The sequence below is a fragment of the Lethenteron reissneri genome, chromosome 37 (assembly GCF_015708825.2).
Source record: "Lethenteron reissneri isolate LAM-NWPU_2019-01 chromosome 37, ASM1570882v1, whole genome shotgun sequence".
NCBI classification, from domain to species: Eukaryota; Metazoa; Chordata; class Hyperoartia; order Petromyzontiformes; family Petromyzontidae; genus Lethenteron; species Lethenteron reissneri.
The window spans coordinates 10,601,181-10,628,192 of record NC_083815.1 but is presented as its reverse complement, the minus strand read 5'-3'; the positions used below and the strand labels follow the sequence as shown (position 1 = coordinate 10,628,192).

General features: G+C 47.3%; 1 protein-coding gene across 2 annotated transcripts in view; it reads right to left on the bottom strand.

Moving 5' to 3' along the window:
• Positions 1-27,012, bottom strand: part of SLC1A2 (solute carrier family 1 member 2) — an 80,341-nt gene that overhangs the window by 33,951 nt on the left and 19,378 nt on the right. For both annotated transcript variants that reach the window (XM_061566623.1, XM_061566624.1), the window contains exons 2-5: positions 12,534-12,737; positions 2,601-2,753; positions 1,870-2,120; positions 187-397 (exon numbers count right to left, since the gene is read on the bottom strand). In XM_061566623.1, the coding sequence (XP_061422607.1) occupies positions 187-397; positions 1,870-2,120; positions 2,601-2,753; positions 12,534-12,669 (751 nt within the window). In that variant the 5' untranslated portion in view covers positions 12,670-12,737. The remainder of the gene's footprint in view (positions 1-186; positions 398-1,869; positions 2,121-2,600; positions 2,754-12,533; positions 12,738-27,012) is intronic.

Below are 27,012 nucleotides of genomic sequence, written 5' to 3'. Positions count from 1 at the left end.
CACAGCCGGCGGCGATAAAGGGATGGGGAAGGGGGGGGGGGGTCTGTCTCTTGGGTGGGCAGAATCATAATGAGAGCATTGGTGCCTATTTAGAGACAGAGGAGGAGTTATGATACCAATGAGCCACAGCGGTCGTGGTGCGTGCGCGCGCACGGAACTTGCTGCGAAAGTGTGCGGAGGACTCACCCAGGACGTTCATGCCATCCTTGAAGATGAGGCCCTTCTTGATTTCGAACAGGGGCTCGCTTGGCTCGCTCGAGTTGCTGCCATTGAGGGCCAGCGTGACCGACTCAAAGAGGTCGCTGGCGATGGTTGTAGCAGCTCCCGTCACGTTGAGGCCCTCTTCCTCGTCCGGCTCATCTGGAGTCACCGCCACTTTCTTGGTCACCGTTTGAATCTTGAACAAAAAAAAGTGCAAGCGCAGCCGGTGAATGTTAGAGGTTACCGGTCGGTTAAGTCAGATGATCTGAAGTTAATAGATCTGGGAGGGGAGTAAAGACCATTTGGTAAAGGGTAACAACTAGAAATGATAGAGAAAGTAAAATATTGGAGGCTCCTAGATTGGACCAAGTAGAGGGAAACTACAGCATGTTGGCCAGGATTAATGGTGACCGACTTCAAGGATGGTGATGGACAGGACGTTGGAGGGTGCTAGGGGGAAGACGAGGATGGTGATGGAGAGGACACTGGGGGTGCTAGGGGGAAGACGTAGACGGTGATGGACAGGACACTGGAAGTGCTAGGGGGAAGACGTGGACGGTGGTGGACAGGACACTGGAAGTGCTAGGGGGAAGACGTGGATAGTGATGGACAGGACACTGGAAGTGCTAGGGGAAGAACAAGGACAACCACGATCTGACTGCAAGTCAGGCATCAAACACTGGCGAGGGATGGAAGCTATCGTAGTTGAAGGATGTGGTGACGGACTGAGAGAGAAGTGGAGAAACAACTGGCAATGTCGGTGAGGAAATTCCACACTCCTGATGTGGGGACCAGTCCCTCCATGGGATAGGCACCGTTGTCTTTCCACAAAGTGCTTCCAGGAAAACTTATGGAATATTGATCAGAGTAAGCCAGAACTCAGTCAGACGTCAAATATATGATAAATACACAAAATTTTAATTTAAAAACAAAAACTGCAACAGAGCTCCAAATAGAACTGAAAGTAACATTAAAAGTATTAACATCACGAATGGAAAATTTTAAGAAAAGCCACCGGAGCGCAACCATGGCCACACAACCCAAAAACTCTGGACCACACATTGGACCACAATAGCGCTCCTTCAAACGGCGGAGGAATAGCAGCAAACCTAAACACACACTTCTCTCCCCACTGAAGCCTTCCCATGGCTAACGGACTTCGACATTGGCAAGCAGACGCCTGAGCACATTGTCCTGCAAAAATATAGAATGGTACTGACCGAATGACTCAGCAACAGGCACACATAAAAAAAAACTAGGAACAGTTTTTATTTTACCAGGTAAGGCCCCACTGAGCTGTGTAGATATTTTTCGGAAGCGACCTGGCTATCACAAATTATAGCGCAACAAAGTGGCTTATCGCGTGCAAATTTATCGCAGCCAGACACTATAAATGCACGTTTCTTAATATGGAGTAAAATCCAGAGAACCCGGACAAATTTACACGCAACCACAAACTCCAAATATACAGGCATCAGGGTTTGAACCCTCTACCTCCTGTGTACCAGGCAAGGTAGTTAACATCTTGACATATTTTACAAGCGAGCCAGTGACCAGCAGCCCCCGTCCTCTATTTATAACTGCACATCTGTAAACAAAAAAGAGCTTTATAGCTCATCGGTTTCCTCCAGCATAAATAAATATTCTAATGAAACGGATTCTCCATACCTGCTGAAAGCAGGCCTGCACCAGGTTCTCGGGAAAGAGGTTCCGGATGAGGTCGAGGAAGGCGTCCAGGCTGGACACATCCTCGTTGAGTTGCCCCCTTCCCAGCTGCTTCTTGAGCTTGGGGTTGCCCGGGTGGATGGCCAGCACGAGGATGACTCCCAGCACGGCCGCGATCACCGTGGTCGACATGTAGTAGGCCATGGCGCGCGTGCCCATGCGCCCGCTCGACTTGGCGTCAAGGCCGGACAAACCTGCATAGAAGTCCCGCCCGCTCTTACTCGGTTTTCGGCGCACAAGTCAAGATGGAGATGTCTCCCACCCCCGCCTCTCCCCCCACCCCTTCCCTTGCCCTAAAAATGTCATGCTTCCGATCGTTGCCCCGACATTAGTATGGTCGTGAATCCAACTTTCTCCCTTTCTCCTGCCCCGTGAGCACTGGGCCTCGGGGCTTTCATCCGTGGAATATCTGTGCCCCCACTCCCGTTTTTATCATTCAAACTCTGTACTGGATTCTTGTAAAAAAAAAAAAACAGATGGCCTAAGCCATTGGTGTCAGGTGTGGCTGTATTTAAAAGTACAACGGGCAGTTGTGGATTTGTCATTCTAATTATGATGACATGATGATAATGATGGTGGTGATATGATTATTACAATAACACAATAATATGAATCCTTCAAGATGAACTCAGTCACGGCGCTCTGCCCGCCGATTGGTCACGCGACACCGTTACCTGTGATGAGACTGGAGATGATGAGCGGCAGGATGAGCATCTTGAGCATCCGCATGAGAATGTCTCCGGGGAAGGAGATGACCATCACGATGTCGGGGTGCAGCGGGGCGACCGAGCGCAGTGCCATGCCGCTGAGGGCCCCCATGATCACGCCTGGCGCCGCAGAGGGTGGGGAGAGAGAGAAGTGATAAACCTCCTCGTCGGTCATCGCCGGACCTTATTGCAAACTTAGCTTCGTAAATGTCACGGCATTGTCACGATGCAGCCCCGCAAAATGAGAGTCCCCTACGTTTCTCTAAGAGCGCCTTCTCCATTTCCAATGCAGCAGGCATTGGCCAAGGGGTGGATGGCATTTGTTTTATTTCGTAGATCTCGGTACAAATCAGAAGAAACACGGGAACAAGGGCATACAACAATTGCCGTTGCAGCTGATGGCAAAGTAAAAATCCCTGATGAAGAATTATCTTCAACCTATAAATAGATGGAGCAAGTATTTTACATCAATAGTATATTACAGCGTTAAATCCAGGCCATTACTGTGTGATAGCTTTCTGGTGGATCATGGAAGCCCGCTGAGGTCCACCGAAAATGGATCGCAGTGCTTGGTGTGTTGGTCACTGCTGCACTAGAGGGTTTTGTGACCTACTCTGCTATGCTGTCCAGGAATCTGGGAAGAGGTGGGAGTCCCCACACTTTGCCCAACCACACGCGCACGTGCCTGCCAATTGGCTAACTCTGTCGCGTCACATGGTACTGCTGGGTGGACAGAGACGGCGGGAGGGGGGGGATTTTATAAACGTCCCCAATGCATACTCTTAGGTTTTTTTCGGTAAAGTCACGTAGGCAAAATTTTTTTTAATTACTTTTAGTATTTTTTTTTTACCTACGTGACTAAGAGTATGAATCCTTGCAGTCACGAAAGCTTCAAATCTGGAATCCCCAATGCAACCGCCGGCGACGTCTGGATTGCAAGCCCAGTGTGCAACCGTGACACCACGGCAGCCTCCACAGATTCACAAGACACTGACAGAAGACTGACAGAACACTGGGAAACTACTCAGGTAACCGTTTGAGGTGGGACTGGCGGATTACTCAGAGATCACTAACGAGTGTGGCAAAAGCATCCAGCTGCTGCCGAGCGCTGAAAGAGGGTTCATTAAAACTCATCTGTGTGGACTGTGAGTGTAATCCACTCACATGCAGGGGTTGTGTATGTCTGAGGCGAGATGTTAACTACCTCGCCCAGTATACAGGAGGTCGGGGGTTCAATCCCGACCCTGACCGCCTGTATATTGGAGTTTGCATCTTCTCTGTCCCCATGGTCATGTGGATTTTTCTCCGGGTCCTCTGGTTTTTCCCTCCATATTTAGGATCATGCATTTTGAGTATTTGGCTGCTATACATTTCCACTTGATAAGCCACTTCGTTGAGGTATCATTTGTGGCCAGGTCGCTTCTGAAAAATCGCTATATAGCACAGTGGGCCTTACCTATTAAAATAAAAATTGTTTAGTTTATAGTTTTATGAAGAACTTCTTTTCACCATTCGTAGCCAACCATGCTAATTCGGAGGTGCCTTTCCTCGAGACGCCCTTGTTTTCACCCAAATAGCACACGCGTGTGTATTTTCATCTTCCCGTCATCAGTGGTGATCGACACACGTTCTATTTTATAATAAATCTACAAAAGGGAAAATGATTGCATTGTCCATGCTCCCTGCGACACAGCCACCTCTGTTAATTTCAAATGGCTACATATTCCGAGAATGCAGGGAACTTCTCAAGAAATGCAAATTGGCAATCCACTTAGCCATTGACATTGAGGCACATTGAACCCCACGTGGGGTTTACATTCTCCATAATACAGGTTTTTTTTTTGGTAAGATTGCATAAATATAAATGTGTCGGTCAAACCCGCCACCACCCGACAGCCAATAAGTAAGGTTTGTCACGTAAACAGAACATACCAATTTGTTACTAGTACAGCACACCGGTGGGTTGGAGAGCAAATCCACAAAATTTACAATCTGAGTCGGGTGGTGGCGGGTTTAACGACACATTTATATTTACGCAATCTAACCCCCCAAAAAACCTATATTATGGAGAATATGGTGGGACCCCGGGGTCCCGAATAAACGGGAGTCAAAATCGAAATAAATGTATTTATTTATTTTTGCCAACTCCATCCCAACTCGCACATAAACGCCGCAACCCACCAGAAATCAATCCTCTCGTTCTTCACCAAGCACCCGTCGTTGCCAAAATTGCCGTAGTCATAAACTAAACTTTGATTAGCGCATCGCGTAGAGCTCGTCGAGAGGAATAGATTGCCGTATCGTTCGCCTTCAACAGACATAAAATGACGTCGCAACGTAGTTTATGCGAGAGCTGGGGGCTTATGGGATCCCGGGGTCCTGCCATAAGGTTAATTATGCCCATTTATCTGGTTTTATGTGAACAATGCAGTGGTTTCTACCTGATTACTTCCACAATGTTTTTATGCTGTGTCCTATTCCAAACTTTCCAAATGACACACCCTATTCTGTTGTGGTTGACTTTCGCATCCTCCACATTGCACCTGTATTCACAGGTATGTTTTCCATTTGCCTTGTGAGAGCAATATCTATCGCTATTCCTGCTTCAAACAAACCTCATATTAGCATCGTAGTTGACTCCTCTAGGATTGTGAAAAAATTTATGTCGCCCATCTAATGCTGCCCTGCTAATATAAAATTCTCTTGACCCATTTCATACAACCTAATCTATTTTTTTAATTACTATCGAACAAAAGGCCTATACTTCCTCCACAAATCTCATTTTCCCATTGGATCTGTGACAATCTCACAGGAGACCTTTACCGGCACATGTTTTCCAAAAGAGTTGGAAAATAATTTCATTATAATTGACATTTCCTGAAACTCATTCCTGCCCATCTCTAAAAATAATGATTTCCAGCCACTAATCCTAAAAAGTGTGACTCAATATTCACTTCATCAGCCAACATCTCTTTCGTGCTCGGTGTAAGAAAAAAATTAAGTAGTTGTAATATCGCGAGTAATTTTTCTTGCACATGGGTAAACATCGGTTGCAGTGGGGACGTACGCTCCGTGACCGACAACGCGTAATGCGGCCGCGGTGGGTGCAACGTTTGCATGCCACCCACCACCGTCGCGTAAGTGAATTGACGTTAATCTCTCAATTTTCGCCGGCGGCCGCACACCAGCGTACCACGACTCGGGCTGTCAAGCGAAATGCCAACTGCACTGTGCGCCTCTGCAGTCTCCGGCAGCCTCACGGGTCACATGCTCAGAGGGGCTTACGTGCCCGGCCGACGGGAAGATTGAAGGATTTGTTCCCGTGAGTAATTTTGTGCGGATTTACACGGCGTGGCAGAATCCACGCAGTGGGTGGTGGGAGGGGGTGTGGCGAAAAGCAATCTGCATGATGTTGCGCTGGCATGGAGCCATGACTCCACACTGATCCTAAACGAAAGCAAACACTTAGCGTACGGTTCTGCGGTTCAACCTCACCAGCAATGCCGTGGAATCCCCGTTTACTCGGAGCATTCCTATCTTGGCATTCAAAGCAATTAAACGGAATTCTAAGCCAATGAAGCAATCAGCAACGGGCAATCCCTTTCTACGCTGGAGGTCGTGAGGGAAGTGGGTGAAACCACTTCTTGGCGGTTCCACAAACCCCAACTTGACTGGAAGCATTCCTGTTTGCCATTCAGAGCGATTCTAAAGAGTTCCCCGGTGCGCCGATCAGCGCTGGGAAGTGCTGATCGGTGCATTGGAGGTCGTGAGGTAGTGGGTGCAACACTCCACATTCCTATTGCAGGAGTTAGTTACTTGTTAATGAAGCCTCCGTGTAACGTTAAAACAATCGCCGTGTTTTTGTTCGTTCATCAAGTGAAGGCATTTCCGTCTTCTGATGAAAGGAATCAGCTTGCCATCGACAAAGTCGCGTAAATTACATATCATCGTGACGAGGAGACAGACCCTCCACAGAGCAGGCTCTGCTCACGTCCCACCATGTAGTGGATCTCGTTCAATGGTGGCGGCAATCTCCTCCCCATCAATCTCCCCCCCACCAATCTCCCCCCCACCAATCTCCTCCCCACCAATCTCCTCCCCATCAATCTCCCCCCCACCAATCCTCTCCGCACCAATCCTCTCCCCACCAATCTCCTCCCCACCAATCTCCTCCCCACCAATCTCCTCCCCACCAATCTCCTCCCCATCAATCTCCCCCCCACCAATCCTCTCCGCACCAATCCTCTCCCCACCAATCTCCTCCCCACCAATCTCCTCCCCACCAATCTCCTCCCCACCAATCTCCTCCCCATCAATCTTCCCCCCACCAATCCTCTCCCCACCAATCCTCTCCCCACCAATCTTCTCCCCACCAATCTCCTCCCCACCAATCTCCTCCCCATAAATCTTCCCCCCACCAATCCTCTCCCCACCAATCTTCTCCCCACCAATCTCCTCCCCACCAATCTCCTCCCCACCAATCTCCTCCCCACCAATCTCCTCCCCACCAATCTCCCCCGCACCAATCCTCTCCCCACCAATCTCCTCCCCACCAATCTCCTCCCCACCAATCTCCCCCTCACCAATCTTCTCCCCACCAATCTCCTCCCCACCAATCTCCTCCCCACCAATCTCCTCCCCACCAATCTCCTCCCCACCAATCTCCCCCTCACCAATCCTCTCCCCCCCAATCCTCTCCCCACCAATCTCCTCCCCACCAATCTCCCCCTCACCAATCCTCTCCCCACCAATCCTCTCCCCACCAATCTCCTCCCCACCAATCTCCCCCTCACCAATCCTCTCCCCACCAATCTTCTCCCCACCAATCTCCTCCCCACCAATCTCCTCCCCATCAATCTTCCCCCCACCAATCCTCTCCCCACCAATCTCCTCCCCACCAATCTCCTCCCCACCGGGTGTGGCCCTGACATCGCTACGTACGGTGCCAAATAAGTTCAACATACACACATGAAGAGGGCTGCCTACGTCAGGGCCCAGCCTGTCAGTGAATTAGCACAAGGAAAATATGGTTCTCACTCAGTGATGACATTCCACGTTCCTATGGCAGGGCAATGTGTTGTACAATCCATTGATAATTTCTCAATAAGTGGTGGAAATTCCACATTCCATGGGCGGAACAAGAATAACTGTCATTTCTTTGTACCAAGCTATGTGGCTTTACTTGGTGGTATTGATTTGATTGACCCCAAAAGGAAGATGATAGTGAGGAGGAGGATGCAGAGTTGACTCACCAGGATTTGAACTCGCAACTTTGTGACTGTGAGGCCAGTGCTCTTACGCATGAGCTACGGGACAACAGAATCTGTCCGGCACACGAGAAACTCTCCGACGCGGCGGTCTCATTAGGTGTAGCGAAGCTTAGACTGTGAAACAACACGCAGTGCGTGTCCTGGCTATATTAACAGGGGACCTTTCATAAGCTGAACCACCCCAATTAGGGATATTAGCAACAGTAGCAACAGTGGAGCAGCAGTGCAGCGGTTAACACACTGCGCTATGAGCCCAGCGATCTGCGTTCGATTATAACCACCCACGGCTAGTGTCAGTGGCCCCGCCAAGTTTTCACCATAGGGGGCGATGGTTGCTATGTATAATCCCAATTGAGTGATTATGCGAGTAACTTTACAAATTTGGCAACTTTGGACCGTGTCGCCGGCACACGACGACGGCCTGCTCTTGCTAACGACATCACGGGATCTTTAACATCCACTGCGTGCTCATACGGTTAACGCATGCCGAAGTAATAACCAGGCCGGCTGCTGGATTCGAACCGCGAAGCTCTGCAAAGAGTGGCGACTACGCTTACCACTGGGCCACGTCACAGCCATGCAACAATTCCTGCGGATGCCTACACTTGACGCACAGAAATAAAACGCGTTCTTATAAACACGTTGACTTTCAGTAATTACGTAGCTTTTGTGTTTTTCTACTTGGTAGTTTGCCATTGGCGGAGTTTACAAACGTTGTACATTAGCTACATAGGCTCCTCAACAATGAAGTCGACTGCTACGAGCGTGGTACCGAATGGCAAGGTAACGTGTCCAGGGACTTGCGCCGTATTAAAAGTGACCGACTCCCCCCAATTGGAAAGCTGTTTTCTCAAAAACCCCACTCGGGAGTCATCTCAGTGCATCATCACTCCCACTGGGATTCATGAATTGGTTGGATATCTGTGGTCGGACGTCAGCAACTGTTGACCTCTGGTGGGAACCGGCCCTGGGCATGCTCCACACAAAGCCATCGGAGCGGCGACACACCTTGATTTCCCGTCTTTTTTTCCTCATCGTTGCCGCAAGCAATTGAATGACTTTGCACAAATCGCTACAAACAAATAGCGAGTGAATATATATGTATGTATGTGTATGACAGAGTGCTTTAGTAAAAGGAGGAAACAATCTGGCAGTTATAAGAACACGTGGTTTTGTCGCTGTGGGGGACAACTCTGTTGAGAACAGTACCAGGGATCCCAATCAGTCGTACAATTGCGAGTCCAATTCCCAGATTGAGCGACTCAGGCCCATCATCATCATCATAATAGTCGTCATAATCATTCTTCTGGGATTGGTGCAATGGGTACCATCTGATGAGGCTGTATGTATGTTCAAATTCTTTGGCACTGTGTTGATCGGAGGTGCGGGGGAAGGACAACAAACTAATCACAAAAAGTAGCTCTAAAGAAATACATTTTCATTCGTGATATTAAAGTGCATGGCTCCAGTGGCTTCCTAATATCAGAAGGAAGAGCGTTCCAGACGGCCGCAGAAGTGCATCTGAAGGCGCCCAATGCAGCGACCATCTTTGTCCGATGGTTAATGCCGGGTTACGAATGGTTAAGAATGGATCACTCTCTCACATTAATCGACCTGTCTGTTAATCTGTTCGTGTTGCTCAGCTCTCTTGATCTCGCCACGCGAATTGCATCCCACTGCCAACCCTGACGCACAGAAACCTTTGCTTCCTCCTTCATAGCCCTTGCGGTTGAACTTTGGAACTCATTACCATCTGCAGTCTTACTAATCTACCGTTGATCGCTCGCCACCTTCCGACCCTATGTTAGCCGGCGGTGATTACATTCGCAGTAGGCTGGAGGTAGTGACGTGCCATAGAGATCGGAGCACTGGGACGTCACCACTGAAGTTCTGGGTTCAAATATGAGCAGCTACCTGCATTCATAGCCGGTTCCTTCAAGTGCAGAAATTTCATGCCCCCTGCCCCGGTCACCAACGATTGTACAAAACGAGATACCACATTGAATTTAGTTTAGCACTTCATTAACTTAAATTACAGCTCTGAGAATAAAAAAAACATAACATTGGTTGTACTGTCATCCAATAGATAAAACTAAAAACCATAAACTTTTTTTTTAAAATTAACCTGGCCACAAATGATAGCCTAATGAAGTGGCTTATCACTTGTACATTTATAGCAGCCACATTCTCTAAACGCACGTTAATTCTAACCTTTGAGATAAAAAGCAGAGAACCCGCAGAAAAATGTATTGCGACCACGGGGAGAACACTCAAACTCCAAATATAGAGGCGTCAGGAGCGGGATCGAACCCACGACCTCCTGCAGACCAGGCGAGGGAATTAACATCTCCCTCCTGCGTAACGCATAGACAGGTCACGTTAAGAATGGCTTTAGATGTTGTTGTTCTCTGCCACACTGATAAGATTCCCCATTCCGTGACACGACGACAATAGTACGATTGGAATAAACCCGGGGTTAAAGTACTTTACATTTGTTTTGTATAGCAATACGTCTTACGGGGTCAAATATTCTACATCAGAAGGAATTCTCACCCTATGGCTAAACAACTACCACAGCAAACTTCCTGTGCAATATACGGGTTAAATACCGAGAGGGAGTGGTGGTGCTATAGTCAGAGTGTCAAACTCACAAGTCAGAACATTGCAAGTCTCCATCTCGGCTGGGCATCAACTGAAGCACATCATCACGTTTCCTCCAGAATCAACATAATGACTACCACTTTGTGGGAAGTCAACAGTGGTTGTCCTTTGAACAGACTTGCCACTGCCATACGAATGTCGAATTTCCACCCCTCATTCACAGTCACCACTGGGGATAGGGCCCCAAACCAATGCTCTTCAGGTAAATGGAGGCAATTTGATTTTGGTTTGAAATGCATGGTACTACTCACTGCCACCTTTCTCTCCCCAGTACTGATGTTTGCACACCGCACCAGGTCCTGGTTTGAGGCTGAGCCAACCTAGGGGAGGCCCAGGACCGGTTCAGATAATTGTCACTAGCGGGAATTCAACTTGGGGCCTCTGGATGAGCGGCACAGTGCGATAACCACTCCAACACTGCGACACAAACGCTCTCAACATACGCGCAAACGAGTCGCGTTGTGCCCATGTTTAAAGCTGTAAAGTATGTGCTAAGCCCGGGCCGCGAGTGACGTACTTGGCACGTAGCCTGCAGACTGCGATGACTTCTGCAGAGGTAGGTCAGGGGGATTTTTTGATTAACAAGGATGTGTTGCACAATGAGCTAAACTTGTCCGCGCAGGTGGCCAGCGGGTCAGAGCATGTGTGCTGCAATTTGTACACGCGTTGACGTCTATGAATAGCCCCTATGCAGAGTAAGATTGCTCAATTAGAGATGAATACACCTCCTTAAGCATGCGTATCAAATACACAGGGCTGCTTCAGCTACGGCTTCAGGTATTATGCGTACAGTGTGTGTGCCCAGAGCTTAATTTCTCAACGAATACATTCAAGGTCACTGTTAGACTGGAGTAGACATGTGACCAGTAGCCACAGCAACATCGACAAGGTATACTGGATGTGGTGTGCCGTGTGCAGAAATAATGTCTGGGTGGCCCACCAAAACAGACCTAGCTGACATAACTCATGGATGTGACATAAGGTAATGCTGTCCATTACTACTACGTAAAGTCACGTAGGTAAAAAGAAAAAAGAAATAATATAAATAATAATATAAATAAAATAATAAATCACGACGTTTTGGAGGCAACGCAAGTCTCCGTCATCAGGTGGGACCGTCACAGCTAAATTTACTGAATCTATTATTATTTTGTTTATTTTTTATTTTTTTATATTTTTACCTACGTGACTTTGCCGAAAAAAACCTAAGAGTATGAATCCTTGCAGTCACGAAAGCTTCAAATCTAGAACTGTCCATTACTGTTTGGCCATAAAAGTGGCCCACTAACAGGACTGTCCCCAAAAGTCTGTCCATGCTGTAAAGAAAATCCTTGTAGCTTATATGGGAATAGAGTATGTGCGAGTGCGTATAGTACAATAATACCCACATGCCCAAGTTAAATTATTTTGTGTATTTAACAAATAATTCCTATTCTATTATTTACTATTCACTATTTTGATCTTTTTCAGAAGCGACCTGGTCACAAATGATAGCGTAACAAAGTGTCGTATTACGTGGAAATTTATAGCAGCCAAATACTCTTAATGTATGTTTCTAAATATGGAGGGAAAAACCAGAGGACCCGGAGAAAAATTCACACGACCACGGGGAGAGAGAACATGCAAACTCAAAATATACAGGCGTCAGGGTCGGAATCGGACCCACGACCTCCTGTATATCAGGCAAGGTAGTAAACATCTCGCCACCGTGGCACCCATAAATTAGTTAATGCACTACACTGTGAACCCGGTGACCCGCGTGGTGATTCCTGGGCATGGCTAACATGGGTCATCACGCGTGAAGTCGGCAGCACGGTTCTGGTCCTTTGATGGCAAAAAAATAACCTCGCGCCCCCGGAACCGCGCCATACTGGCCCGGCCAGCCCGTTCGACGTCGTCTCTCGCTCATCTGCCCGACAGCGACCGAGCAGAACCCGGCCGGGAGTGTAAGCCCGCGGTGCGGACGTACCGACGACGGTGAGCGTGAGCAGCGGGTTCGTGCACAGGCAGGTTCCCTTCAGGTACTGCCAGCAGCCGCGCCGGCCCTGCGACGGAGGCACGTCCAGGTGGCTCTCGTGCATGCGGACCTCCACCTGCTTCGGCATGGTGGCGTTGGTGGCGTTGTTGGCGTTGGTAGCGACGGTGATGGGGGTGTGATCCGGTCTGTCCGCACCTGCATACCGCGGCAAAGACGAGGACAGAGTAACGCGTTAACGTCATCGGACAGTTACAGGGGCCGATAATCCGGCACCGTTATTTGGTTACGCGTTATAAAAAAAACATAAACTGTGTAGGTCTTTTTCAGGAGCGACCTGGCCGCTATTGGTAGCCTAATTAAGTGGCTTATCACGTGGAAATGTATAGCAGCCAAATGCTCTCATCGCATGTTTCTAAATGTGGAGGGGAAACCCGGAGGACCCAGAGAAAAATTCATGCGACCACAGGGAGAACATGCAAACTCCAAATATACAGGCATCAGGGTTGGGATCTAACCAACGACCTCCTGGATACCAGGTGAGATAGTACGCATCTTGCCACCACGGCGCCCCTATATATTCCCCAGGCTCCTCCTGAAGTCACCCACTGGCTCACTCGCCAACCTGGACACCAACATAGAAACATTGCTGATAACCTCCCCGCCACCCAAAGGGAGGAAGAATTCCCATACTCTGTTTTCCTTAGTGTGTCAATACATTCTTATTGTGGACAGCAGAGGGCAGTGCAGAAAAGCACATTGTTGTAGAGTACATCTACGTACCTACATCTATGCCTCCTATGTTCACTAACCCGCGTTGACCAGCGTCAAATAACCCTCATGACATGCACAACGTGGCTGATGCCCTCATCCAGCAAGGGATTGACGAAAGGCCCAGAAAATACGGAACGTTGGGCCAACATTGGGCCAACGTTGGTCAAAAGGTTTCCAACCACGTGTGCACGTTGGCCCAAAGTTGCATGTTTACTGGTGCGGCTGCACGTGTACAAGTAACTGGTGTTTAGCATGTCACGTGGGAAGTCAACTTTGGTGACTGTGGCCAAATGAGCAATGGGGCAGCACTCATCTCCATTGGAGGCCCCTGAGCACGTGGTGGAAATATCCACATTGCCATGGCAGAGACGGCGTATCACAAGGTGACCAAGGCTGGCTCTTTAAAAAAAAGTTGTACAGTACTGTCATTGTATCGACCCTGGAAGAATGATGGGCTGAGTCGACTACCAAGCGAGATTTGGACTCACGACCTTTCAACATAGGCCAGTTCTGACAAAAATCTGTTCTGAAAAGAGGAAATTTAGTCAGAGCTAATTGAGTAATGTGAATTAAAGTTACTTCATAGAAAGAACTTTTAAAAACAAAAGTCTTCAAAAAGGAACGTTTGGTCATTATCTGTATACTAAACAACAGGAAACATTAGTTTTGTCTGCAGAGCATTTGGTTTTAAAATCATAATTACATCAAAATGTCTCCGTCAAAGTGTATCCCTGCTCAAGTGAGCATTGCATTTAGCTCATCTCTATTTGCAGCTCTCGATCAATTGTGGAAACTCCGCAATTTCTATGTTGGGGCCCCAAAATGCAACAATGGTAACATTCCCAAACAGTGGTCGCAATTTCATTGACTCATTGAAGGAATGATGACGATGATGTCACTGAGCCGACCCACAACTGGGATTTGAAGTGGCAACACTTTGATTGCGAGTTGCCCAATCTTTCCAGATCCATCTCCCTCGAGGCCAAGATAAAGAAGTGCGACGCATGGCACCTTAGGCTGCTGCAAGGAGCTCTGCGCTTCGAAATCATACGAAGACAACAGGCGGGAAGGAGGGAGGAGGAAAAAAACGTGGTCGCAGAGCGAATGAACAACCGGTATAAACAACTGGAATTAACAACCAGAAAATCAACAACTTGAAAAACACTATGGGGACCTCATTTGCCAGTAAAAATATGATAATTGGTTCTTTACCCTTCTATCTGGCAACAAAACTGACACCTTTTTGCAAGGAGTCATGTTTGCATAGACCGCAATACCTGCAGTCAACCCATATGAGACTAGGCTCGAAGGAAAGCTGTCTCGGGTGTGGACCAATCAACTTCAAGGACAGTGCACATTATCAGAGTTATGTTCTTTTGTTTGTATTATGACTGCAGGTATTGCGGTCTATGCAAACATGACTCCTTGCAAAAAGGTGTCAGTTTTGTTGCCAGATAGAAGGGTAAAGAACCAATTATCATATTTTTACTGGCAAATGAGGTCCCCATAGTGTAGATGCTTGCCCCGAGCTCTCATACTCTGATGGTGCATTGTCCTTGAGTTGTGCGCCTTTTGGCGTCATCTGGTCCAACCCATATGAGACTAGGCTCGAAGGAAAGCTGTCTCGGGTGTGGACCAATCAACTTCAAGGACAGTGCACATTATCAGAGTTATGTCTTTTGTTTGTATTTATGACTGCAGGTATTGCGGTCTATGCAAACATGACTCCTTGCAAAAAGGTGTCAGTTTTGTTGCCAGATAGAAGGGTAAAGAACCAATTATCAACTTGAAAAACAACAACCGGAAAAACAACCACAATCAACAACGAGAAAATCAACAACTAGAAAAACAACAACCAGAAAATAAACAACCAGAAAAACAACTGAAATCAACAACTAGAAAATCAACAATCAGAAAATCAACAACCAGAAAATCAACAACCGGGGAATCAACAACGGGAATCAACAACCGGGGGCCACACGAGCTGAGACCGCAGAGTCTGTGGATCCGGCCTCGGCAGCCACCTTTGGGCCCACAGCTGAGACAATGGCGACAGACAATCCTTCTGTATTAGCAAAGGGGATTGCCGATTGCTACTAATGAGAAGCAGATATTGAGTGGTAACACTGTAAACTAACCACTGTTGATTTGCACAAAGTGGTAGTTATTATCATCATAAATTAATCTAATACTCGTTTAAGCTCTCAAAACCATAATGTATGGTTGAGGCATCATGGTAAGGTGATGGTGATTGTTGAGGGAGGATTCGAATAGATTTTAAGAGGCTTAATATGAGACCTTTGCCTGACTGAATTACAGTTACAGACTTCATTACAGCGCGTTATATTTAATTCCACGTACACGCATGTTGTCTATTCACCCTGGGAAGCGTTACCGAGTCTCAAGATTTTGTTTCAGGAGGGTTCCTGGCTAGGGAAATTGACCAATTATTTGACTGTTTTTGTTTAATATTGGAGAACACCTAAGCAAACACGGGTATGATGCTCAAACTCCACAACGAAAGGTCTGCAGCCTACTCACAGTACATCATCATATAGTCAATGATCAAGTTAATTTCTTGAATAAGTACAAGTCAGAGCTCAGATGCAAAAATGTGTCCAAGTGTTTCCTTCTGACATCAACAGAACTGATAGAAAAAAATCCTTGACACGCACAGTCCCACTCCAGCCCGACCGTCAAAAGGTCACAGGCTTAAAGTGAAAATGATTGGTTGGCCTTCGACCTTTGAGGGATAAAAATGGGAATGCATGGCATTAACCAACTTCAAAAAGGTCACAACACAGCCCTCTGTGACTCCTTATGATTACAATTTTCGGTCGCCCCGCAGATTAACGTTCTCCCCTCCCTCAGTAAAGCACTTGGGATTTCATTACAGATGACTTTTTCCCCATCCTCTGAGATGAGCTCATCGCGAGCGCATTTGATCGCCACTAAAAACAGATCACTTCATTTCGCACACACCGCAATGGGAATCAATTTTGCGATCTCGACGATTCAACCGCGTGATGTGTCGACGTTGATTTTTTTTTGCGTGGCGCGGCGGCGGTGCTGGGGGTGGGGGGTAGAGAGAGGGCCGGCGAGGTCAGATCGAGGTTCACCGCGAAGCACCTCGATTGGAAAGAAGAGGCCACCGTAATTTGGTTGTAACGTCGATACACGCATGCTTAAGATGGGCTCAGTCAGCTTCGTGAGCCCCCGTAAAGATGAAAAGAGCCAATAAATCATATCTGCAAAGTGGCGACCGAGATAAATATTTCACGTACAACAGCCTGGTGCCGCGCGATTATTTAATAATTTACGTACACTCATCCTTGCCGATGGTGCCATGCATCGCATCGTGGCGTTTTGTAGAATGCGTGTGGTTATTAAATAATCTGCGCATTTGAGCTGCCTTATTTTACATGCGTGGATTTTACCACCGCTGCGCTTCACTCTGCTACTGGAGCCGCTTAATTAGGCGTAATATTATTTTATGGCACCTCGAGACACACGGGAAGGGAATTCAGAACAGTGGTGTGATCCATCAACCCTCGCTGCTTCCACAGTGCTGGATTACAGGCGTACATGTATGTCACCATAGAGTGCAACACTCACTTCTCCTTCTTTAGTACATTTCCAATTGGTGGTTCACCTCGTGTCAGTTATCTGTTCTATTGACTAACGACAGCTCTCAGGAGCAGTGGGACCAGGTTCAAATATTGACGAAAGAGCCGCAACACATTTGCCTTGCCAGTTTGCCCCATCGGTGGCAATGGCAACGTTGGTCCACATCGCGGCAGGTTTAATGCGACTCTGTCCCAGAATGCATTGAAGCAGGTGAGAGAGCAAACAAAAATCTTAACGCATATCCTTACGCAGTCATCGCCGACTGGGCTGTGACCGCCAACTTGGCTTTGCATGCGAACCTCATTTAATCATTGGCTGCCTCGAAACCAAACCAGGAGTTGACAATAACACAGCCAACACGAGCCCACTTATCGAGCAAGCTACCTGAGGATGGTTATTTATTTCCCCTGCTTAAGCTTAAAGATGTATCGAGTGAATAAAACGTTTGATGTGATGTTCTACTTTTTATATAATTAAATAATGCATATCATTCATTTCACATCAGACGAATTAAGCTTTACAGCCTCGTGACAGCAAAGCATATCTGCACAATGTCTTTAGTCAAAGCTTGTCAGAAAACTAAATTTGTAGCATTTGCTCGAGAAGAAAACGAATTAAAATAGGATTTTCTAATGGTAATAATAACATCTCACGGAACTGTCCTGGTAAAATTACACAAGCGATGGGACAAACACGCTTTCTTCCCAACAATCATCATGAATGTTGCCTTGTAACAAAATTGATTATAGGCGGGTGACGTTTGAGGCATTATGGCCCTTCCTCGCAGCTTAAACCAACGAAGAGCTTATTCTGTATATCTACATTTGTAATGCCATGGTAATACCGTTGCACAAGTAATTCGTGAAATTACCAACATGCATCTGGAGCTAGTGTCGTACAAGGTCACATGGTATGAAGAGGGGCCACTGCCCAATCTTCATGCTGATGTATGCTTCTCTATTGCAAGCAACGGTCTAAATGTGTCGATATACAGTGCTACGCCATGCCGCCACTTCTCGCAACACCAAGCATGTGTGTGCACCGGCAGTTTTCGGAACGTCTTGACCGAGAGTATTTTTAGGGGAAACGGCAGTGAGCATCCATAAGAGGTTTTCTGCGTTAGATCGTGTTAAACCTGCCACCACCCGACACAGCCAATTAGTAAGGTTTGTCACGTAAACAGAACATGCCAATTCGTTACAATTTCAGCACACCGGTGTGTTGGGGAGTAAACCCACAACATTTACAATTCTAGTACAACGTTTCACCTGCAATTACAACCAGCCTCCATCAGGCGACAGCCATAATTGTGCAGAGCAAATCGGTTTCATATCGGTGACTTCTAACATTTCCGTTTCGACCACCGAGGTGACAATAACGAGGTGCTTAACTGAGCCCCACTTTGTTCGGAGGTCAAATCGTGGTCTTCCAATGGAGAAACTGCCCCCCCCCCCCCCCAACGTGGTAATGAGGAATTTCCACCACTGGCATCAGAGCTGCCATTGGAGACAAGCACAGCCCACACTATCCCGAGCGGGGAGATACTTCGTCTTTTGATTTTGACATCGACAGGCTCTCTCTAATGTGTCACGTCCTTTTCTAAAATACATCGGCGACCACGGCATTTCCCCCAGTTAGCTCTGTCCGTGATATTTGCCCAACATCTTTGCATGAGATACTCCTCCAGGTGACAATACAATCGTTCAAATCACTCATGTAACTTAATTCGCTGTCGTCCTCGGCTTCATGCACCTACAATTTACCCAGTTAAAACATTTTATTCACTCTCTTGTTTTCTCATTCGATGTCCACGCAATCGCACTTGCCGTTCTCTCATTATTGTTCTCATTAAATCGCGTTTTGTACCTAGTATAATATTGAATATGTGGTTTTGTTTTGTTTCTAAAGCTCACTGAAGCAACGTTCCAAATCCAATCTCATCTCCCGATCTCCAAGTGATTGGAAACAACCCCCCTGTTAATACAATCCATAGTCACATTGCAAGATCAAAGATCACAACATCAATTAGGCTAAACTAAAACTGGTAGAACAGCCAACAAACCGGGAACAACAACAAAAACTATACAACATGAAAGAAAGGGGGACATTTGATCAATGATGAAATAAACACAATTTAGATCAGAACCAAATGCAACAAAAAATCAACCACAACAACATCAATCACACGTAGCTTTCACCAAATAATAATCTGAAGACGGGGAACACTTTCCAAGAAATAACATTCCAAGAATGTGGGGTATTTAAGAAAATATTTGAGTATCTCCCAAATTGGTTGCTAAACCTAGGGCCTGTAGCATTGCAGTAAAAGAGACCCATAGACTTCGCTAGAGACCAATAGACTAAGTGAGAGACCCACAAATTTAGCTAAGGACCCATAGAGAGACCAATAGACTCAAAGTCTATAGTTTCAAGGATTGGAATCTGCGAGAAGCAAACAATATTGGCTACAGTGCAAACACCCTCGAGACAACCGTGTAGAGTACTCTACCCCAATGTATTCCCCTTTTGGATGAGAACGAGTGATAACCAGATTCAGAATAGAGGTCACGATGGTTGAGTTTAAGAAGTTGGGAATCAAAATATTGCACGTGCATATGAAGGCTAGCTGTTTAAATCTGTCCCATGAATATAATCGCACGACAACGGAGCACACTGATTATGCTATTTAGATCAATGCCATGTGATACACCGGTGTGCGGTCGAATTTACATGTGCTCTCCAACTGCTGAGGCCAATGACTCAAGCGTGCAAATCAATGCCGATGTAAATGAGGACATCAAGGGTCAGCACGGACATACGTGGGTGGCTCGTGGATGTTTTTTTTTCATTGTAATCACGGATTGCCGACCAGAGGCCCAAAATGGACCAAAAATGGCAAAGCGGCCAGAAATAAACGACACCGTTGAAGGTGCATTAGAGAATAGTTAATCGGTTTCTCGATTGTGAGACGGGAAACTGAGAGAGAATTCCAACGTTGAGAAGTTGGAAGAAAGAATCAGACAGAGAGGCGCCGTGGCCTCGATGTAAACCTCATTTTGAGATTGAAAACTCATTTCTTTAGAACTGCTCTGTCTGTTTAGTTTGTTGTCTTTCACCCCGCACCTCCGGTTAGCATTGCTGGCTACGTACGGTGCGGAAGAAGTTCAAGATACCTACGTACATACCTGGAATGTGGTGATTGAACACGGTACGGATGATGAGACGGAACAATCTACCAGACCCGGTCCTCAAATTGGGTGGAGGAATCAATGAGTGGGAAACAGTGACCATGGAAACAGTGATAGGAGAGTGATAAGGAGGGTCGACTATCCGCTGGTGAGCGGAGCGACTGGAGTGAGTTGGAGAATGCTCGATCACTGAAGCCGTTGTTCCTGCGTCGGAACGCCAAAGCCAGCATTGAGGCCGGCTTTCAGATGCAATGAGTTTGCTCTAACAGACTCCGAAGGAAACTCACCACATGTGCGGATAAGAAGGGCCATTGCCCAAAACGTCTCCAATTATATGCTCTCTCATTCTTTGGGTCTTCCGGTAAAAGTCACATAGATAGGTTCAAAGAAAAATAACAAAAGCTACGACGTTTCGATCGCAACACACGCGGTCGTCATCAGGAAACTGGTGATGACGACCGCGTGTGTTGCGATCGAAACGTCGCAGCTTTTTGTTTTTTTTCTTTGAACCTATCCACGTGAATATGAATTCCTGCAGTCACGAACATTTTAAGTCAAGATATGCACTTTCTCCTTTCAAGGCCACAGTGTTATTGGCAAATGCGTTAGTATTTTTATGTTATTTGTGCTGCTAAAGCAGCATCCATCCATGCCAAATAATAAATCAGAGTGAGTGTGCAGTGCCCCGATGCCGAGGGTGGCACCAAAGGTATCCTGGATCCAAATATGCTGCGTTTCATTGCTGATAATTAACCATTTTGGTTTTATTGGCATTGGTATTCATACTTGGGATTTCACTGAGAGACAGCAAGGAGGATACGCCACGTCAATTGTAGCTCATACACAGGACATTAAAAACAACGTAACTGGAACTGTTAATAAATGTGAGCGGGCTTGGGCAAGATGAGTCGCCAGAAGGGACGAAGACCGATGGTCAAGAGAAGTGACAGAGTGGCAGCAAAGGTACGGAACACGTTTCCGGAGATAGAGCAAGAAAATCGCCTCGGTAGATTACTACATTGGAAAAAATCGTGTGAGATGAAGGTGGCCTGGCAAAGGCAGCAGTGGAGCGACCATAGCTGGCGATGCAGTAAATGATAAAGTACATATTAGGCTCGAGTTTATTAAAAGCGGGTGGCGGCTACGCACGTCGCCTATAATCTAGCACTTGGCAAGTAGCGATGGTTGGTGGATCGCACAGGCGGTTGCGAATCTCCGTTCCAGTGGGTGTCGAGGTGCCACAACCCTGGATTGCCAGGGGGCAGTACAGCAAAAAAGGTGGACTCAACATGTAAACGCTCCTTAATTGGCTGATGGCCCCTAAGTATATAGAGGACCGCAGAGCTTGGGAAAATTGTTGGCGTCGGCTCATCGTGTGGCCGCCTTCCTGCCACTTCGTGGTTCCTCGTGCCTCCGATCCAGTCGTTCTCTCCCGACGAGAGTGAGCGGATGCTGTACGGCGGGGCGTGACGAGGCGACGCAATTGAAGCGGAGCGTGCTGGACCACCGTGACACAGCTTCGCCCAATCGCCGTGTGTCATTTTAACCAGTCTCAGAATCAGCATCACCACCCCCAAAAACCTCGTCTGAGCATAGAGATGCTTAAGACTTCGACTGTGAACGTAGCCGTTCATTCCTTCCGTGGTTGGTTTTCAAAACCCTTTGCTCGGTGAATGAGTTAGGCGTTCACGAAGGGCCGGTCAATAGGAATGTTTATTTGCCTCGGTACTAATTCAAATGCAGTGACAGATTAATCGCATTTGATGTAATGAATGGTATGCGGATCGCAGCAGCGGCTTTTCCCAAAGGTACCTGTGTGCCCATAAATTATTTATAAAGGGCCGTTAAATCATGCTGATCGACCATTAAACTGCATCACAGCCACAACACAGATTAACCTGCAGTGCAATAGCAAAAAGGGGATAAGCTCGCTGGCAATTGCAGGCATTCTAGTGTTGCACTCAAGTGAAACTGCCGATGGTAAGATGAGCATGGGCAAGTGCTTTATTTGCATTGGCAGCTCTGAGAGAGTGATAGAAAAAAATCGAAATTACTACCGCGGAGGCCAGCATTTCCAAAGTCTAAAAGCAAAAAACCCACGACGTTTCGATCGCAGCACAAACAGCTTTCTTCTATCTACGTGAATTTACCGAAAGAACCAAGAATATGAATTCCTGCAGTCACGAAAGTTTTAAGTCTACATTTTCCAAAGTCTACTGGACATTTGTGAAAAAAGAGCTGCATAGCTCACGGGATTCCTCCAGTCTAAATACATATTCTGAATCTTGAAAATGCCATTGCGAAAGAGAGCTTAGTTTGATTCAACTGAGGGTTCCGCGTCAAAAGAAATTGTAAACCTCAATGTGACAAAGTTTGTCCGGATGCTCAACTCCCCAGCTCGACGTTGCTCGTTCAAAACCAACACGTGGTTCAACTGAGCATATCGTCCCTCGGGGGTGGCGAGCGGTGAATGTGAAATCAGCACAAGTGGTCATCGGGCGAAGGTACTGGCACCCGTGAAGGAATGTAGAATTTCTACTGCTGGCTGAGGGCCACTTATACGAGAACGAGCGCCACCTTGGTGCTCGTTTGAACACGGTAGGCTTAGTCGCTTGACCTTCGAACCCCCATCTACTTGAGATGATTAGCGACAAATATAAATTGGGGTTTACCTCGCGCTCAGTTTTGCATCTGCGGGTAATTCGATTGGCAGCCCTGCTCACCGCCGTAATGGTCGGCGAGTTCGAAGCTTCCAGTTGCGGGACCCAGGGTGAACGCAGTCACTTAGGAATGCTGTTATGTGCACAGGTGCAGAGCGTAACGTATCGAGGATACCATCCCTCAAAGGGGGGAGGCAGGAAGTAAGCGGGGGGGGGGGGGGGGGTGCACAACCCTAATTCTGTCGACCAGAGGTGAAAGGACAACGCATTCCTCAGCCTAAAACAGTTCACGAGCCGCTGTCCACGAATATCAGTCACGTTCACCGCGTGCGCTGGGGCGGTAACATGAACGCAGGGGGGAAATGTGGCCATTTCAAATGTGCAGACCACGAGGGGAATTCAGACATTCGAATCGCTATGCTAGCCATAGTGTATGAATCTCACTCAAGTCCAAGAAATCCTGAAGTAGAAGTGGAAATTGTACGTTCCTATAAAAAAACGGTAGTAAAAAACTCGGGAAATGTGCAGGCTCCTGCAATGGCTCGCTCGCAACACTGCTGTCAGAAGGCCCTTCCACGAGTGAGAGAGAGCTTGAGACAACCTGCTCTTGAAGGCACTTTGTCTACTCTTCCACGCGGGCCAAGACGTCGTGGAAGTGGTTGGTGTATCCACAATATACCTCACCAAACATGGGTCGCACCGTTCGCCTAATTGTGGTGAACCCATTTATACCGCTGCTGGGTGGACAGAGGCCGGGGAGCGGGGGATGTAAGAAACTTGCTCCATTGTTTCAACTGCCACGCTGGGATGTCGAATCGAACCAGCGACCTCTGGGCTGTCCGGTGTGCTGACCATTGCAACACCGCAGCTTCCCATAAATCCTATGGGGCCAGCGATAACTGAATTGGGTGCCACGGTGGAAAGATGTAACTAAGTCACCTGATATATAGGAGGTCGTCGGTTCGATCCCGACCCTGATGCCTGTATATTTGGAATTTTCATCTCAGTGGGCTATCAATTATGGCCAAATCGCCGATGAAAAAATAGCTATATAGCTCATTGGGCCTGACCTGGTTAAAATAAAAAAAAGTTTAGTTTTAGTTTATATTTGGTCCCAGGTTCCCCCGTCTTCAGCGACTCTCACCGACCAGTTTGAAGTTGCTTCACGCAACCCCCCTTGACTGACACGCAATGAGGGAGGGCTTCATCCAACAGCGGAATAACGAACGGTTTGAAGTTATTGTAAGTTAACATAACGGGGGTCAATTTCTCCGCAGGGCAATCACTGCTGACTTTCGACAAAGATGGCCCTCACTTTATTGACCCTGAAGGGCCGATGGGAATAGGTTGACTCCCGAGCAGGATTTTAAACGTTGCAACCTTCCCACATTTGGGGTTCGAATGTTTTCCCACACGCCACCCAACCTGAAATGTCTGTAACTCTATATTGCACTGGAATAATCGGTGTTGGTGCATGTTTGCACATGTGATGAGAATTACGTCTCTGTGCACCACGAGTAAGTACAACATTCCAGTTTAACCACCATAGGCTTGGCTTGCTGGATTTATATATATATTAAATGGAAGGCTCTAGAGGAAAGGTGACAACCTATCACGGATTTAATCACAGCCAGAAAGACAGATCTGAAGGAGGTGGCGAGCGACTGACAGAAGATTTAAAAGACGACCAGGTTAACGGGTTCCAGAGTTCAGCCGCACACAACGACACGAAGCAGAGGCAGAGGGCTTTGTGTAGCTGGGTTGGCAGGCACTCCAAGCGTAGTGGCACCTGGTCAGATATTACGCATTAGTAGTAAAACACACAGAGGGTGGCAAAAGGTGAAAGGCACAGCCCTGCGATGCTTGTGCCACTGCTGGCGTGAGCACCTCCACTCCATTAAGCTCCTCTGGAGAGCATTTGTTTGAAATCTTCCACTTCGGCAAGACATGTTGGAAGGAGGTGGGAGTAGCCACTACTTACCCCGCCGTACGCGACCTGCCGAACGACTAACTGTGGCGATTCTAGATTTGAAGCACTTAAGCGGTTGTGCTTTCGCTACGTTGTCCCCACCTGAAGAAGGACGCTTGTGTTGCGCCCGAAACGTCGTGATTTAATTTAGTTGTTTTAATTTATTTTATTTTTTACCTACGTGACTTTACCGAAAAACCAAAGAGTATAAATGTGGCGAACCCATTTCTACTGCTCGGTGAACAGAGGTGGGATGAGGGATTAAAAAAAAACAACTTCGTTTTAAATCGCCACGCCGCGAGGTGGAACAGGTGACCTCTGAGGATTGCAACTCCGTCGCGCTCACAATGAAACGACGGCGACATATCGACACACGTTAAAATAATCATTCATATTTGGATAGGTCATGCAGCGATCGGCATATGTACGAGACACACAACTCGCAAGAAGAGGAGCTGCCTGCAGGAAGCGGGACACCGATCTGTGGTTGTGAGCGGTTGTGAGTTCTGCATTCACGGACTGTCGACTGCAGTTTCCTCCTGCTCCGGAAGAAATACATTCAGCTCAGGGATTAAAACTTCATGTTATGCAGCGGCATTCACAAAAGGCCTCACTGCGCTTTACATGAAATAACCCGACCATTCACAAAACTTGAACAAGCAAAACTGAATGAGGTTTCCATGGCACGCCACAACTTCCCCTGCGTCGAACCAGGTGAGGGATCACTTGAGAATCAATACATCTACGGCGGGAGCTAGTTTGTTGCTACGTACGGAATCAGAATCTTTATTCATTCTGGAGAAATTTGATAAGCTATGAAGCTCTTTTCCACACATGTCCAGTACAACCCTGTGTTTTATTCTGACGAGGGTTATGGCGACTGACAAAGGCACACAAGAGCCTGCTCTTGCAAACGATGCCACAGTTTCTTAAATGTTCAACGTATCTTTACACATGCAATGGATTCACCCCTACTGCCATGATATGATGACTTGTCGTGGATTTAGGATCAAAATAGAACCATATTTTTCCAAGAATCGATTCTTTACATTCATATCGATTTTACCATCCTTGTATTCGTCTGCCTTCTATGTTCTGTCGTGTTCTACATCGTTTTGTACCGGTAGCCTAAAGCTACCGGTACAAACCGATGTAGAACACAAAGCTAACATTTCGGCGTACATAAAATGTTCAACGAAAAATAAATACTGCGCAAGAATTGATTTCCACACACACTTCAATGCATGCACCTTTAGCGCCAGAACCGATATTAAATCGATTGGTCAGTGAACTCTTACACCGGATTCCCCCGTACAAAGTGAGCAGACAGCGGGTCTCAAACTTTCAACTCGGATGCTAACTGGTTTTCACAGTGGCAAGCGCACTGAACCAGCGGGCTACAAAGGTCATGCTACAGAACAGGACACTCCGATGTACCCAGGAACTCAGGGAGGGGGTTGAGGGCACCGGCTCTGATACTTGTATCAACATTCACAAATTCACCCAGTTGGCATCTCCATGCATCGTGCCAAATGCTTCTAAATATTGTGGATTCGTACTGCCAATGACCGCGCGCCGTAACCACACGGTGACGTCTCGGGCGAGAAACGCAACGTGACCGGTTCCGACCATCAAACAGGCGGTCGGCTGCTGTGTGAGCTGCACACATTGAGATGAAATGCCGCTTTGCCAAGGGAAACCTAATGTGTGTGTGCGTGTTTGTACTGCATGTGACTTGGATTCCCGCTCACGGATAACAACACCAGTGACGATTATCTGAACCGGTCCTGGGCCTCCCCTAGATCGACTCAGCCTCAAATGAGTACTGTACCTGGCACGTTGCGTAAACATTGTCATGAGGGAGACAAAGGCGGTCGGGCGTGATGCTTGTCACCCACTCCCTCGTGTGCCGGTCCGGCCTTCATAGGTGCTCGCTAACAGCACTTGCCCCAAAAGTCTATTAAGGCTATATAGGGGATCTTTGTATTTTTGTGTGACCTTGTTGGGGGAGAAGTAGTGCAGCGGTTCGCGCACTGCGCTACGAACCCGGAGTCCTGAGTTGGATTCCCGCTCACGGCCAACACCAGTGATGATTACCTGAACCAGTCCTCGGCTTCCTTAGGTCGGCTCAGCCTCAAATGAGTACCTGGTGCGGTGTGTAAACACTCCCACTAGGGAGACAAAGGCGGCCGTGTCGGCCTTCATACGTGCTCGTGAATAACACTTGCCTCAAAAGTCTGTTAAGGCTATACGGG